Source organism: Sebastes fasciatus, chromosome 16 (assembly GCF_043250625.1).
Source record: "Sebastes fasciatus isolate fSebFas1 chromosome 16, fSebFas1.pri, whole genome shotgun sequence".
NCBI classification, from domain to species: Eukaryota; Metazoa; Chordata; class Actinopteri; order Perciformes; family Sebastidae; genus Sebastes; species Sebastes fasciatus.
Genome location: NC_133810.1, coordinates 29,268,935 through 29,282,841, shown reverse-complemented (window position 1 = coordinate 29,282,841; position 13,907 = coordinate 29,268,935). Strand labels below are relative to the sequence as shown.

Genomic DNA, 13,907 nt, shown 5'->3' with positions numbered 1-13,907 from the left:
ACCCATTTACATTCACGTATCTGGAGGTCAGAGGTCAAGGGACCCTTTGAAAATGGACATGACAGTTTTTCCCTTGCCAAAATGTTGCGTTTATTTAACCTCCCTCTTGACAAGCTAGTATGACATGGTTGGTACCAATGGATTCATTAAGTGTTTTAGTTTCATATGATGTCAGTATCTTCACTCTAGCTTTAAAACTGAGTTAACTACAACCTAAAAATCACAAGTTGTGTTAATGCGATAAAGAAATTAGTGGCGTTTAAAATTAATGTTATCATGCATTAACTTTGACAGCCCTAGTTTTCAGTTCTTGCTGCACTAAAAGTGATGCTTTAAAGGAACAGAATCAGCACTTTAATCACTTTAATACTGTTGTTTTAACTTGAATTTAAGAGGATTAATTCTTGTTGTGACTCCACATTCAAATCCATGTTGTGTATCTTTAGTGATAGGAGGACCTCGTAACTAAATCTTCCCACTTGTAGAACTTGGAGAGGATTTAACCACCCTCACTGTCCTCTCCTCTGCTGCACAATGCGGTTTCCTCAAATCTCGCCCTGTTTTTCTCTTTCGCTATGTGTGGAATTTGTCTGAACAGCTGCTTCGGCGGAGTGTCCCCACTCTCTGTCATCCTCTGAATGATGTGTGAGCTGTGGGAGGACTGGGAGCCTCCTTATACACATACACACCAACCTTATCTACAGATAAACAGCATGTCTGTATGATTCATGGTTGCTGAAGGAGAATTAAGAAGCTCTGGCTTTTTATGAGGTTTTTCTTTTTGTTGTCTGTCCATCCATCTCTGACACACAATCGCTGGCATTGTGGAGGCTGACGCATTCACATAAACAAAACATTTTTTTTAAACTATTGCTTCATCCAGATGTAGAGAATAGGTTAAAGGGCAACCAAATAAAGAAACACAGTATTGTTAAAGCTCTTCAGGATATATCGGTTTCCTCTTTACACGGTTCAAATGTTTCCACCCTCAGATCGAAAGCACTAGAAAGTTAGTTATTCACACTCTGAGGCTGCAGCCTCTTGTCCATAAAGCCCCGCGGCTCCAGCCCGACCGCTCTGTACTCACTCATCGTATCCTTGACCTTGAAGCGCTCAGTGAAGACTACACGAATATCGACTGACCTGTTACGTGATGACGCTGTGTTTTTCTGCCCGCAGTGCCCCAGGTCCTCAAGAGCTGCACCGACTTCCTCGAGAAGCACGGCGTGACGGACGGCATCTACCGCCTCTCTGGAATCGCCTCCAACATCCAGAAATTGCGGTAGGACACTCGCTGCCCTGCTTATCACAGTTCATGCTCCTTCCACAGAAACGCCCTCCGTCATCGGAGGAGCTCACAGATCTAATCCTCCCACGGCCTTCATCTAAAGGCTGTTAACGGGAATTCCATCCAGGGGTTATTGCATCTGTAAAAGAAGAATAAAACAGGATGACGTGCAGCGTAGCAGTTGTTCCTCATCAACACTTTTTTTACTATCTGATGTTGTCGTACCACGATAAGAACTTGCACTTTGGTAATCAGAGCTTTTACAACAGTTGTGGCTGTAAAAGGCAACACATGTGTTGAGGAGGACATTTTAGGAGTTCTTGTTTTGTTCTGCTACGCTGTGAGGTGTGTAAGGATGATATACAGGATAGGATGTGGCGATGGCACTGATTGATCGTCATCGAAATAGTTTGATTGGTGGTTTCTATAAAGCCCCGTTTCCACCGCAGGAACTTTCCCTCGAACTAAGAACCTTTTGAGGAACCCATTGGGTTTCGACCACAGGGTCTAAATTAAGTTCCGGGGACATTTTACGGGGCTGCTGCTTCAACTGCTTCAACTTGTGTACCGCTTCATTCATTCAGACAAGCATGGGCTGACGGAACCTTTTAGTTCCTTGAAAAGTAGTTCCAGGGACTAAAAGCCACTGGTTTAGGCACATATCAATAATTCTCTCCTCTAAAACACGACCGAATGTGTGTCTTGTATCCATCCATCAAACAACAGCTGTCATTTATTGATGCTTTTTTCTTCTTCAGAAGTTAATCCGTTGCCTCTGCCCTGTTTCTCTTTAATCAGACACGAGTTTGACTCTGAGCAGATCCCCGACCTGACCAAAGATGTGTACATCCAGGACATCCACTGTGTCGGCTCGCTGTGTAAGCTCTACTTCAGAGAGCTGCCCAACCCGCTGCTCACCTACCAGCTCTACGAGAAGTTCTCTGTAAGTAAAATGCCTTAGCAGGACTAAGCGCTTCCCACACACCAGTTTCTTACACCAATATCCGTACACACACACACACACTGCTTGAAGTGGAAAACAATAAGTTCAAGTTTAACTGTGTCAGTCATAACCAGCTGTGATTTTATTGCTATTATTATACTTGGACTATGCATCTCCTATAGTAGGCCATTCAAACTGGAACATTATATTGTTAAGGTGCTGGGTTTGTATTAGGGCTGTCACTAATTTCTTTATTGCATTAACACAACTTGTGATTTTTAGGTTGTAGTGAGCTCAGTTTTAAAGCTAGAGTTAAGATACTGTAATCATATGAAACTAGAAAAACCTAAAGAATCCATCTGTACCAACCATGTCGTACCAGCTTGTAGTGAAGGAGGTTAAATAACGCTCCAAACTTGCGCTAATCCTGTTTCATTAATTATATTTGTTCACAACTAAAACAAAAGTTATGACGGACAGTTCACTAATTATTTTACAAAAAGGACGTGAACATTGTATTGCTAAATTACCTCGCCATTATGAGTCTCCCAGAGAACCTGATACGGAGAGGGCAGGAAAGAGAACCGGCAGCTTCAACATTGAGAAGTTCCGGTACGCAAGAAAAAGTCCCGGTACGCCAAGGAGTAAAATGTGGAAGTGGCGGTACTGCGTATACAAGTCTTAAACTACGACAGAACTTGACCTTTTAACCTCTTTTTGAGTTTCTGTGCTTAGGAAGCCCAAAAGGAAACTGACCTCTATAGCAAAGAAAGGAAATTCCTCCAATTTATCTGAAAGGAATTCTGCAAATCCCTGTTTCAGTTATGAGTCACAGACACCCCTGAAATAATAGCATTGTACTCGACACACCCTATCATTACAAGTCTGTGTGACTTGGAATAAAAAGCGTCCCTGAAGATGAAGTAAATGTTTGCTGGTTGTTATGGCAGCCTGGGAGAGAGAGGATGAGGGGGGGGGCTGTGGCTGCAGACTGACTCCCCTCCGTGCTCCACGTCGCAGTGTGAACCCGGGATGACAAATGAATGAGCTTAATGTTGTTGATACACTGACACATCCCACTCTTTATCTCCCTCCGAAGGATGCTGTATCAGCAGCGACGGACGAAGAGCGACTCATCAAAATCCATGATGTCATCCAGCAGCTTCCTCCACCGCATTACAGGTCAGTGTAGAGGCACGCCGCCTCCCTTTGGCCGGCTCAGGAACTGCCAGAATACAGATGCACACACATCGTGTTGTGCATTCACATCCGTTGTGTGTCTGTTAGTGTTAAAATGAAGGTTTTCTTCTAGTGCCACACTGTACTGAGTGAATCATTTAACAGGTCCCAGCTGGTCTTTGCATTGATGATGATGAATTGAGTTTTCCATCCTTTGTGAAAGCATACACATGCACATTTCTAAGTGACATTCCTCCGGGAGTTGAGCACATAGTGAAATATTGATGCTCTGAAGAAGAAGCTCTATCATGGCCATTAGTCTGCACATCACTAGCAGGGAGCCAATTAAATCTGAATAAATTAATATTGGATTCCTAGGACCCTGGAGTTCCTCATGAGACACCTCTCCCGCCTGGCAGCATTCAGCTACATCACCAACATGCACAGCAAGAACTTGGCCATCGTCTGGGCGCCCAACCTGTTGAGGTGAGACGTCGTACCGCTCCTTTACAACGTTCTCTGTTTGTCATAAAAGCCGTCTGTTATTTGAGTGTGTTTTTTTATAGCAGTAGTATAACTGCACAGAGTACATCTCAAGATTATTGTAATGATGTTTTGCGGCGATCAACATTCATTTATTAAGGCATCGCCAACGCTCAGGTTCAGGAGAGGTCGTAAAATAATTATTAGACATGTGCATAAAACAAAGGTTTGTAAAACAAGAGATGAATGTGTACCAACTTGGCAAAATTACAATCCAATCATATGTGAAATTGCGTTGAAGTCTATGATATCTTCAGTTTTCTACACCTCAAAAGGGGGCGTGGCCTTGACTATTTGCAAAGTACCTGTATGTGGCGGTCTGACGTTTATGTAGTCATAGCTTATGTAGGTTTTTTTATACTACTGATTTGTCAAACTCAGACTGTGGGACAGAAAGTAGCGTGTCTCCTGCTTTAAATGATGCAACTACTTCAACATATTCAGGTGGACTCGTCACAGAATATGTTTTATTCATCACCTTAGAATGTTACATCTGTTTAAAGTGCTCTACTAAGTCCAACACAATTCTTCAGGTCAAAACAGATTGAATCTGCGTGCTTCAGCGGCACAGCGGCCTTCATGGAAGTCCGAATCCAGTCGGTGGTGGTGGAGTTCATCCTCAACCACGTGGACGTTCTCTTCAGCACTAAACTCAGCTCACTAATACGAGAGGGAGCAGGTACGTACAGGTGTCAGTCGGATATACACGACCTCTGCTCACGTTGTCGTTCCACTGCTGCTTCTACTCTCTCAATAAACACCGTTCTACATCACCAGGTCACAACTCGTTGTCACGGCCCAAATCCCTGCTGGTTTCGTCACCCTCCACTAAACTCCTGACTCTGGAGGAGGCCCAGGCCCGGACCCAGGCTCAGATCAACTCTCCGGTCACTGAAGACAGCAAGTACATCGAGGTGGGCGAAGGTCCGGCTGCCCTGCAGGGGAAGTTCCACACCGTCATCGAGTTTCCCACTGAGAGGTTCGTTAACTCCTCTTGCTGATATGTCATTTGATAACTATGTCTTCAAAAAGACCAGTTAATAAATAAAATCTAAATTAGACAAACACAGACACAGACATTTATCTCACAGTTTATCTCTGCCGTAGATTCTGTTGCAAAAGACATTTATTTTAAAGGGACTCCGTTGCTTGTTAACAGTGGCCGTTAAGTCAGCAACAGTCAGCCTCCTGTTGCTCGCACTACGTAGTAGCGATGCCCGGGAGCGAGCATCGCTCAAAACAGTGAGGGGACACATGAGACTGAACGTGATTAATGGTAAATGGACTTGCATTTATATAGTGCTTTTATATAAGTGTAAAAACGTACATACAGCCTCTTTAATGTCAGTCAGGCTTAGATAATAATGCTGGAATGTGTCTCCATCTGCTGTTTGCTGGTAAGACTGCAGGCAGAGTCATTATCCTCCTGCAGCAGGTTTCCAGCATCTCAGTATCTCACAGGACCGTGGCGGTCTCCAGTTTCAATAAACCAACGAACCAATAACCAAATAGTCAAATAATGGGCTCCATCCCTACAGATAAATGTGATTTAATCTGTCATTGAGTTGTGTTTTGTGTATGTGAGTTAGTGAAACTAACTTTTCTTCCCCTGCTTGTCCATCATCATTTGTTAATCACAGGAAGAGGCCTCCTATTAAATCCAAGAAGTCTCCGGTGGGTAGTTGGCGTTCTTTCTTCAACTTGGGAAAGTCTTCCTCCATGTCCAAGCGCAAGCTGCACCGCAACCCCAGTGAGCCCAATGAACTGAAGGCCATGGCTCTCGCTGGTGAGTCCTTCCTCCACAACTGGAATGAAAATAGTCCAATTTTCACTTTATAGTTGTGAAACGAGGAGCGCTCATATGACTAAAGAAGGATGAATGCTTTGTTTCAGGAGGACGAGGAGACACGACGACATTAAGATCAGCCAAGAGTGAAGAGTCACTGAGTTCTCTGCACAATGTTGAAGGTAATCAAGTTTAATCAAGTCAGTAATATATAACATATTTATTAGGGCTTTCAATCGATTCAAATATTTATTTATTTATTTATTTATTTATGTTCAAGTTAATCACACATTTTTTATCTGTTCAAAATGTACCTTAAAGAGAGATTTGTCAAGTTCTGCAAAACTTCAACTTTAAGCCCCTTTTCCTCTCCGGCGTGGCGACACGTTTCTGAATACATTCCTTTCCTCCTTCAGGAGAGTCCAAGGTGTACCGTCCTCGGCGGCCGCGCTCCAGCAGCGATGCCCTGTCAGCCTCCTTTAACGGCGAGCTGCTGGACAGCCGGCAGCACTGCAACTCCTACGACAACCTGGACGCCACAGAGGACAGCGACGGAGACGACGGGCCCATCTGCGTGCCCGCCCTCATCTCACCTCCTCGCTCGGCAGGGGAAGATGTGGATCTCAGCCCGCCGGACATCGGCATGGCCTCTTTGGACTTTGACCCCATGTCTTTCCAGTGCAGTCTCCCTGACACCTCTTACGCCTTCCCCCTAGATAACTCACCCGCTGGGGCCGAGGGTTCCACGTTAAAGAGGAGCCCCGGTGGCGTCTGTGGCAAGACCAACGGCTCTGACCTCCTCTCTGCCGCCTTCCTGGGCAGCCTGATGGCCCCCATGTTGTCCACAGACTTCAACCTGGCTGCTGGAGAGAAGAAGAAGGTGGGGAGCAAGAAACTGGTCACGTCTTATTCTTACACTGATAAACCCACACAGGCTGTGTCACCTATTAAATGTGGAAAGGCCACAAGTTTGACACCATTTGCCACTTCAGAGCTTTTCTCTACGGAGCTGCCTGACAAGAGTACAGCTGGACAGGTCATCTCTCCACAGCCATTATCTCCTCCTTCAAGAGCCAAGGACTCTCCTCCCCTGATGGGCAGCGTGCTGCTGAGGGCGGCCGAGCCGTCGCTAAGTGAAGCTTTCCAAATGGAGCTGCACTCTAAGCTGGCGGCCTTCGACAGCGTGGACAGTCGGGAGCTGAAGGGAGAGGACGGCGTGCAGCAGGCGCCTTCTGCCAGCAGTCAAGAGCACCACGGTAGGGAGCAGAAAATGACCTCTTTGAAGTGAAGTGTTTGGTAGGGCTAGGGGGGAAATATCCATACACATGAGTATCGCAATATTATGTTGTGCGATACTGTATACTAATCCGACGGCGGACCCAGCGGCGATTCTGTCTTTTGGAGGTTTAGCGATGTAGTTGTACCTCAATTTGAAAGCTAAAGTGAAGATACTTGTATCACATGAAACTAGAAAACCTAAAGAAGTCCAATTATATTCATGTGTAATGATGTTAGTTCCCATAGAAGCCATTTCATATAGTGAATCTTTTGTTTTGTTTTCCTAAAATTAGGTTGAAAAAACCCCCCCTGCAATATACCGCCTTGCTTACAGTATGGCAGTATATCGAATCGTTCCTCCTGTATCATGAGACGTATCGTATCGCCAGATTCTTGCCAACACACAGGTCTTGTGTTTGGCATGTTTCTGACTAGTCACTGTTTAGTTTACACTGTGTAGATTAAGAATAAGGTGATAACATGAATTATATGACTGCTTCTTCTAGGTGTAGTTTCTCAGGTTTGCACGGATTTCATCTTAAATAAATCTTTTCACATGATGGCTAAGCACTACGCTTAGATTTCCCCCCCTTTTCCACTCTTGAAGCTTTAAACCTGAAACCTTAAAACCAGCCTGCCTGCTTTCATTTCTTTTCTTCACCTCCTGCTCTCTTGCTTATTCATTCTTCAACTATAGGTCCCTTAAATTAGTGTTTTTGTGTCCCCGCTAGGAGTCGTAGCTCCGGACTCTTCAAAGGACCTCACCCCTCGCTCCCTCAGCTCTACAGCTCCCACTGCTGCCCTTCCTCCTCCTCCTCCCCCTCCTAAAAATGCTGCCCGCATGTTGGCCCTGGCCCTCGCCGAGTCTGCCCAGCAGGTCTCCATTCAGGCTCAGACCCGGTCCTCTGAGCCCTCCACGCCGGTGTCTCCTCTGCAGCCGCAGGAGGCGTCTGACTCCCAGGGTCCGCCATATCCACCGATCCCACTTTTCCAGACTTCCTTCTACTCCTCCGAGGGAGCAGGGAGAAGAAGTTCCCTGCCACCAAACGGCACCGCTCGGACCGTCACTTCATCCTCGTCTTATCCCCCCACATCCAGTCCTACGGTCAAACGGCCTCTAGATTTACTGATTACCACGCCGTCAGACGGCACCAAGTCCTCTACGACTCCACCAGGAACAGACTCCAGCCCACCAGACACTCCTTTTTACAAGTTCGCCCCACACCCCAGTTCAACCAGCTTGACTTCTCCAACCAGGAAAAGTCCAGAAAGGCAGCAGCCTGTCCCGGTCCCGGTCCCGGTCCGTAGCAGCTCATCCAGCACCGCTCCAGCCACCTTCCCCAAAGATACTGGAGTCTCACCTCAGATTGTTCCTGAGGTAAGTGTCATATCACTTTCATGTGTAGCCTAGTACTTATAAATGATTAAAGGTCCTTGTATTGTGATATTGAGGGGCAGTAAGCATGATCCAACTACATCAATAATTCATACGCAGCATAACATGAGCAAGTAGCCATGAAGGAAGAGTTTTGAGGATTACTGTGAGCGACCGATACCACTCTCATCTCTGTCCATTCGATATGAAGCTACAGCCAGCAGACGGGTAGATTAGCTTTGTTTTTTAGGCTGTTTAACTTCCTAACACACGAGCTCTGAGCAGCCTCTAATGTATCATTAAAACTACTAATGCTAAAGATTTTTTTTTTATTCAAAGCAAACATTTAAATAAAAATACATTTATCATTTATTTCCTAATCATTTGTATTGTGTGTTTTTATGCAAACAACCACTATAGATGACAATAACAAAGTAAAAGGAGAGCTTTTCGTAGCACAACCGGACCTGGAAGGTGGATTTTGTTTCCCGCTCCCAGTCTTAACGCTAACACAAGTGTCTCTTGGCTCCACCGACATATTTAACATACAGACATAGAGAAGTGGTATCAATCTTCTCATCTGAGTTTTCCAAAATGTCGAACTGTTCCTTTAACTTAACTCTTTGGATTAATTGGGTCCCAATTTCATGATGAGGAATGACCTGTGCTCTTCCACCAAAGGAAATTTCACTGACAGTGTTTGGCCACTGGCACTTATTTTAGTGTTGTATCATATTACACTTACAAGTCCTGCAAAGTCCCTAAGAGAAACGTAAGACATAAAACAAACAGACATTAAGAATTCATGCCATGCCGCTGCTGGTGTGGAACTACCCGTTAGCCAGACTGGTGACAGCATGATCATCAACTTAGAGCTTTCCTCAGTAAATAACAGTCTGTTCTGTTGTGTTTTGTCTCAGGTCAAACCAGAGGAGACCACACCTCCCCCAATCCTTCCAAAACCATCAGAAAAGCCACCTCCAAAAATTCAAAAGCCCAAGAGGTCGGCCATCTCGCTGTCCCAGCATCAAACACAAACTCCACAGCAGAGCCAAGCTCCGATACAGCCTCCTCTTCCAGCACAGCCTCATCCACAACCTCATCCACAGTCTCATCTGCCCTCGCAGCCTCCTCTTCCAACTCAGCCTCATCCACAGCCTCATCCACAGTCTCATCTGCCCTCACAGCCTCCTCTTCCAACTCAGCCTCATCCACAGCCTCATCCACAGTCTCATCTGCCCTCGCAGCCTCCTCTTCCAACTCAGCCTCATCCACAACCTCATCCACAGTCTCATCTGCCCTCACAGCCTCCTCTTCCAACTCAGCCTCATCCACAGCCTCATCCACAGTCTCATCTGCCCTCACAGCCTCCTCTTCCAACTCAGCCTCATCCACAGCCTCATCCACAGTCTCATCTGCCCTCACAGCCTCCTCTTCCAACTCAGCCTCATCCACAGTCTCATCTGCCCTCACAGCCTCCTCTTCCAACTCAGCCTCATCCACAGCCTCATCCACAGCCTCATCCACAGTCTCATCTGCCCTCACAGCCTCCTCTTCCAACTCAGCCTCATCCAAAGCCTCATCCACAGTCTCACCTGCCCTCACAGCCTCCTCTTCCAACACAGCCTCATTCACAGTCTCTTCAGCCCTCACAGCCTCCTCTTCCAACACAGCCACATCCACAGTCTCATCTGCCCTCGCAGTCTCGCACGCAGCCTCAGACACAGGTCCAAACCCAACCTCAGCTCCCATCGAAGGCCAGCGCGAGAGTGGCCCCCACCTCTGCTGAGCCTGTTGAGAAGCCTTGGGAGGCCATAAAGCCGGTACAGCCCTGTATGGAGTCTGCAAAGTACCACGACGCGTACGGACCCACACCCCCGGCCCCTCCTGTCCGCACCATAGAGAGCAAACTGGCCACAGCAGCACTCAGCCAAAGTGAAGCCCCCTACCATGTCCTGGGTGAAGGCCCTGTGCCTGGCCATCTGGAGGACGCTCTGCCTCACCATCCTTCTTCTCCTCGTAAATCTTCCACACACCAGCCGGTCTACCTGTACCACGCTAAAGGAGAACCAGTCTTAATTGAGCCTCCGGGAGCCGCATACTACCACCAGAGGCCCGTTGCACTCGGCCCACAGCCCCCAGTGTCACACCACTACCGGCCAGACAGCGTCCCCCCACACCTCTCCTACGTGTCCAAATCGGAGCCTCAGATACTTTACAGTGCCCGACTGGACAACCGATACAGCACTTTAGGCCCCAGGTCCTACCACCACTCTATGAAGTCCAGAGGAAACCCCCGCAGTGTGTACGTGTCTCCGGGTCCAGGGCACCAGGGTTATAACCATGACAGAAACCAAGGCTACCCCACCATCCGCAGAGTGCACTCCCTCCATGTTCCTTCCACTATCCGCTCAGTGCCCATTCAAAGGACTGAAGTCCCTCCAGATGACGATATCTTCTTCTACCATCGGCCTGTGTATCCGTGCAAAGCCTACCAGCAGCCCCCACAGCAGCAGCCCCCGCAGCAGCAGCCCCCGCAGCAGTCCTCACAAACCGACTACCACGTCACCCAGCTGCAGCCTTACTTTGAGAACGGACGGGTTCAGTACCGCTACAGTCCATACTCTGGTTCGAGCCCTTTGGAGTCGCCTTTCTATGACATCGACCCTTACGGCACCCTCCGAGTCCGGCACGTCCACTCCCACGGCAGCCGCGATCCGGGAGCCGCCGCTGGCCGACCGGGTGGAAAGGCCACCGGGTACCACTACCTTGCTCGCCACGTTCTCCCACCTGGGAAGGAACACAGCTTTGTGAGCAGGGACATGCCCCCCGGTCACGGGACCAAGGAAGCGGCTGCTTACCTCACCTGGGACCCCGAGGAGTCAGAAAGGCTCCGCATGCACTCCATCCGTAGGGAGAGCAGGGCCAGACAGAAGATTAAAGGCCCCGTCCTCTCTCAGTACGACAATGTCGGCTCTTTTGCACCAGCAGATATGTCTGGCTATGAAACCCTGCACCTGCGCAGTAAATCTGACCCAGGTAAAGCTGTACTGCTTGCGGCCGAGAGCAAAGACGGGCGCTACCTCCCCAGACACATGGTGTCAGACCTTGACGTCCTCGTGTATATGGAGACTGACAAGCATGTCCAGGGTAGCGCAGCGGGCGACAAGTCGGACGGGCACGCCAAGCAAAGCGGCGCGCGGAAATGCCAATCCTCTCACTCCCTTCCAGCTACTCTGAGCCACGGTCTGTCCCATCAGCAGGAGAGCGGCCGTCACGAGGCCAAGTGCGAGACCGGAGACGACAAGATGGGCGGAGACGGCAGCAGGTCCAAACACTGGCAGCAGGAACATCCCAACATGAGGAACTTCCAACCACGTTACGAGTGTCCTGATTCTGAGCAAAGTAAAGTGAGAACATCAAGCGGCTACCACGGTGCAGACGACCAGCCGTCGGCCACCAGGGAACAGCTCGCCCGCTCTAAACTGGAACGCTCACACAGCAGCCGAGAGCAGCAGCACTACAGCCACGGCAACCCCGAACTGGACTACTCCTATCAGAATCACCCCCCTAAAGCAGCGCAGTCCCACTACGATAACCTGGACGATTACCACCCAGTACCTCAGCCTCAGGCCCCTGTTCAAAAACGTGGAGGCTCCAGCTCCGGCTCCTATCCCGGCCCGGGATTCACAGTGAGCAACAGAGCGTACTCCACAGCACTGGGCCAGGGAGCCTATATCCCGACTGACCTGGCCATGCAGAGGCCAGAGACAGAGATACGTACAGAATGAAGCATTTAGGGGCGGGGGGGGATGTGTGAAATTATCTTTAGCTGTGTAGAAGAAAGACTCTAATGAGCTACGGTTGCAGCCTCTGCAGGACAGTGGACTGTCGTATAACCAATATTTTTGCTCCTCTGTATTTTTAATGAATTGTAAAGAAGACTTTTTACAGAAAGTCCTGAATGTACCTGAAGTTACTGTCCAAGGGGTCATATTATTGTGATTGATTGAGACAGTAGCGAGTCATAAATGTATATGATATGAAAGATGTAAGGTACTTTTAACAGGAACACAAAAATGTAAAATATATATATACATATATATATATATATATATATATATATATATATATATATGAATAGAATCACTAGTAAAAAAGGGATTTTAGTTGTTTTTTTTAGGTGTGGCGCTGGGTATGAGCATCAACTGGGATTAAGGTTTGCATTTTAGAAATGCATGCACTCTATCTCTTACAGAACAGTTCTGTGTACTTCACTATCCATTGCGTTCTTTCTGGATGTTACAGCACAAGTTATTGAAGGAGGATACATGGTAGGCGACCGCGCCCTCCCTCTGCTAATATGTACACAAGAAGGCGGAACGGTGAGTCCGCGGTTCCCTCGAAGAATCCAGCCGGGCGTGTGAGGTTTGACAAGGAGCTGCAGTGGGTTACTTTCAGTTAATATAGTGGTTATCAATGTTCTTTTCTGTGTGACTGTGCCATTTTTATGTAACTTTGCTATAAACACATTTCAATGACTTCTGATGGGATGTTTTGGTACTTGTTTGTTCTTCATTGGAAGAGGGACCAAATGATTCGGCGCAGTTGTTGCACATATGGGATAGAAGGAAGGGGAAGATGGATGAATGCCTGTTGTACCTTTTTCAGATGTGTAAGAGGTTATTTTTATTATTTTATTTCCATCACCTTCACGGTACTTTTCATGAACTGGACTAACTGAATAAAGCTGAAAACAATGTCCTCTCAAACAACGTGGTGAAGAACATGTTGCCGCTGCTTTGAGGTTAAAAAAAAATGATGATGAGCCTTAAATTTTGTTCCAACAGACCATATTTTGTTTACCATTGTCATCATAATGCACAAACGTTGTGATATCTAGATTTGAGATGACGGTTCAGGGTTGACAGGTACTGGGGGTTATTTAGTTTTGTATCGCCTCATTGGTTCTGAATTTAAAACAATGTTTTTTTTAAAGATATCTGGGCTGGAAATCGATGTATAGTACGTTCATCTGGTATTATACTACATGCCCTTTTGGTTCCCCATAATGTATGGATTACAATATGTTTCAAATCTGTCTAAATCCAGGTTGTACTCTAACTGTTTGACTTCTATATCTCTCGCAGGTTTTGCTCCTCTTGCCTTATCTAAAGCCTCACCCTGTTCAGATGGGGAACTGCAGTAAGGCACTGTGTACTTGAATGTGAAAACACTCTTGTCTCAAACTAGAGGTATATCTACAGTTAGATATGAAATAAATAAAACTGTTCAGGAATAGCTATAATCCATGTCTTTTAATATGTGCGTGATGTTACTAATACACTGCTTGGTTCAGTCTGAGTAGTTTAGGAGACGGTATAACATCGTGGCGGTGTGTTTCACAGTCAGCTGTAAAGCATAAAAGTCATTTCTTTGTCCTTCTGAGTCAAAGATATTTCAGAGTTTATCCTAAATCATTACCGACTGGTCACAGTAGACTGACGTACTGCTT

General features: G+C 47.0%; 1 protein-coding gene across 6 annotated transcripts in view; it reads left to right on the top strand.

The window, feature by feature from the left end:
* The window catches only part of arhgap32b (Rho GTPase activating protein 32b), a 98,867-nt gene extending 85,167 nt beyond the window's left edge, over positions 1-13,700 (top strand). For all 6 annotated transcript variants that reach the window (XM_074610015.1, XM_074610014.1, XM_074610013.1 and 3 more), the window contains 11 exons: positions 1,180-1,282; positions 2,087-2,231; positions 3,331-3,413; positions 3,789-3,896; positions 4,487-4,632; positions 4,731-4,932; positions 5,594-5,739; positions 5,847-5,921; positions 6,156-6,995; positions 7,749-8,395; positions 9,313-13,700. In XM_074610015.1, coding sequence (XP_074466116.1) covers positions 1,180-1,282; positions 2,087-2,231; positions 3,331-3,413; positions 3,789-3,896; positions 4,487-4,632; positions 4,731-4,932; positions 5,594-5,739; positions 5,847-5,921; positions 6,156-6,995; positions 7,749-8,395; positions 9,313-12,183 — 5,366 coding nt within the window. In that variant the 3' untranslated portion in view covers positions 12,184-13,700. The remainder of the gene's footprint in view (positions 1-1,179; positions 1,283-2,086; positions 2,232-3,330; positions 3,414-3,788; positions 3,897-4,486; positions 4,633-4,730; positions 4,933-5,593; positions 5,740-5,846; positions 5,922-6,155; positions 6,996-7,748; positions 8,396-9,312) is intronic.
* The last annotated feature ends 207 nt before the right edge of the window (positions 13,701-13,907 follow it).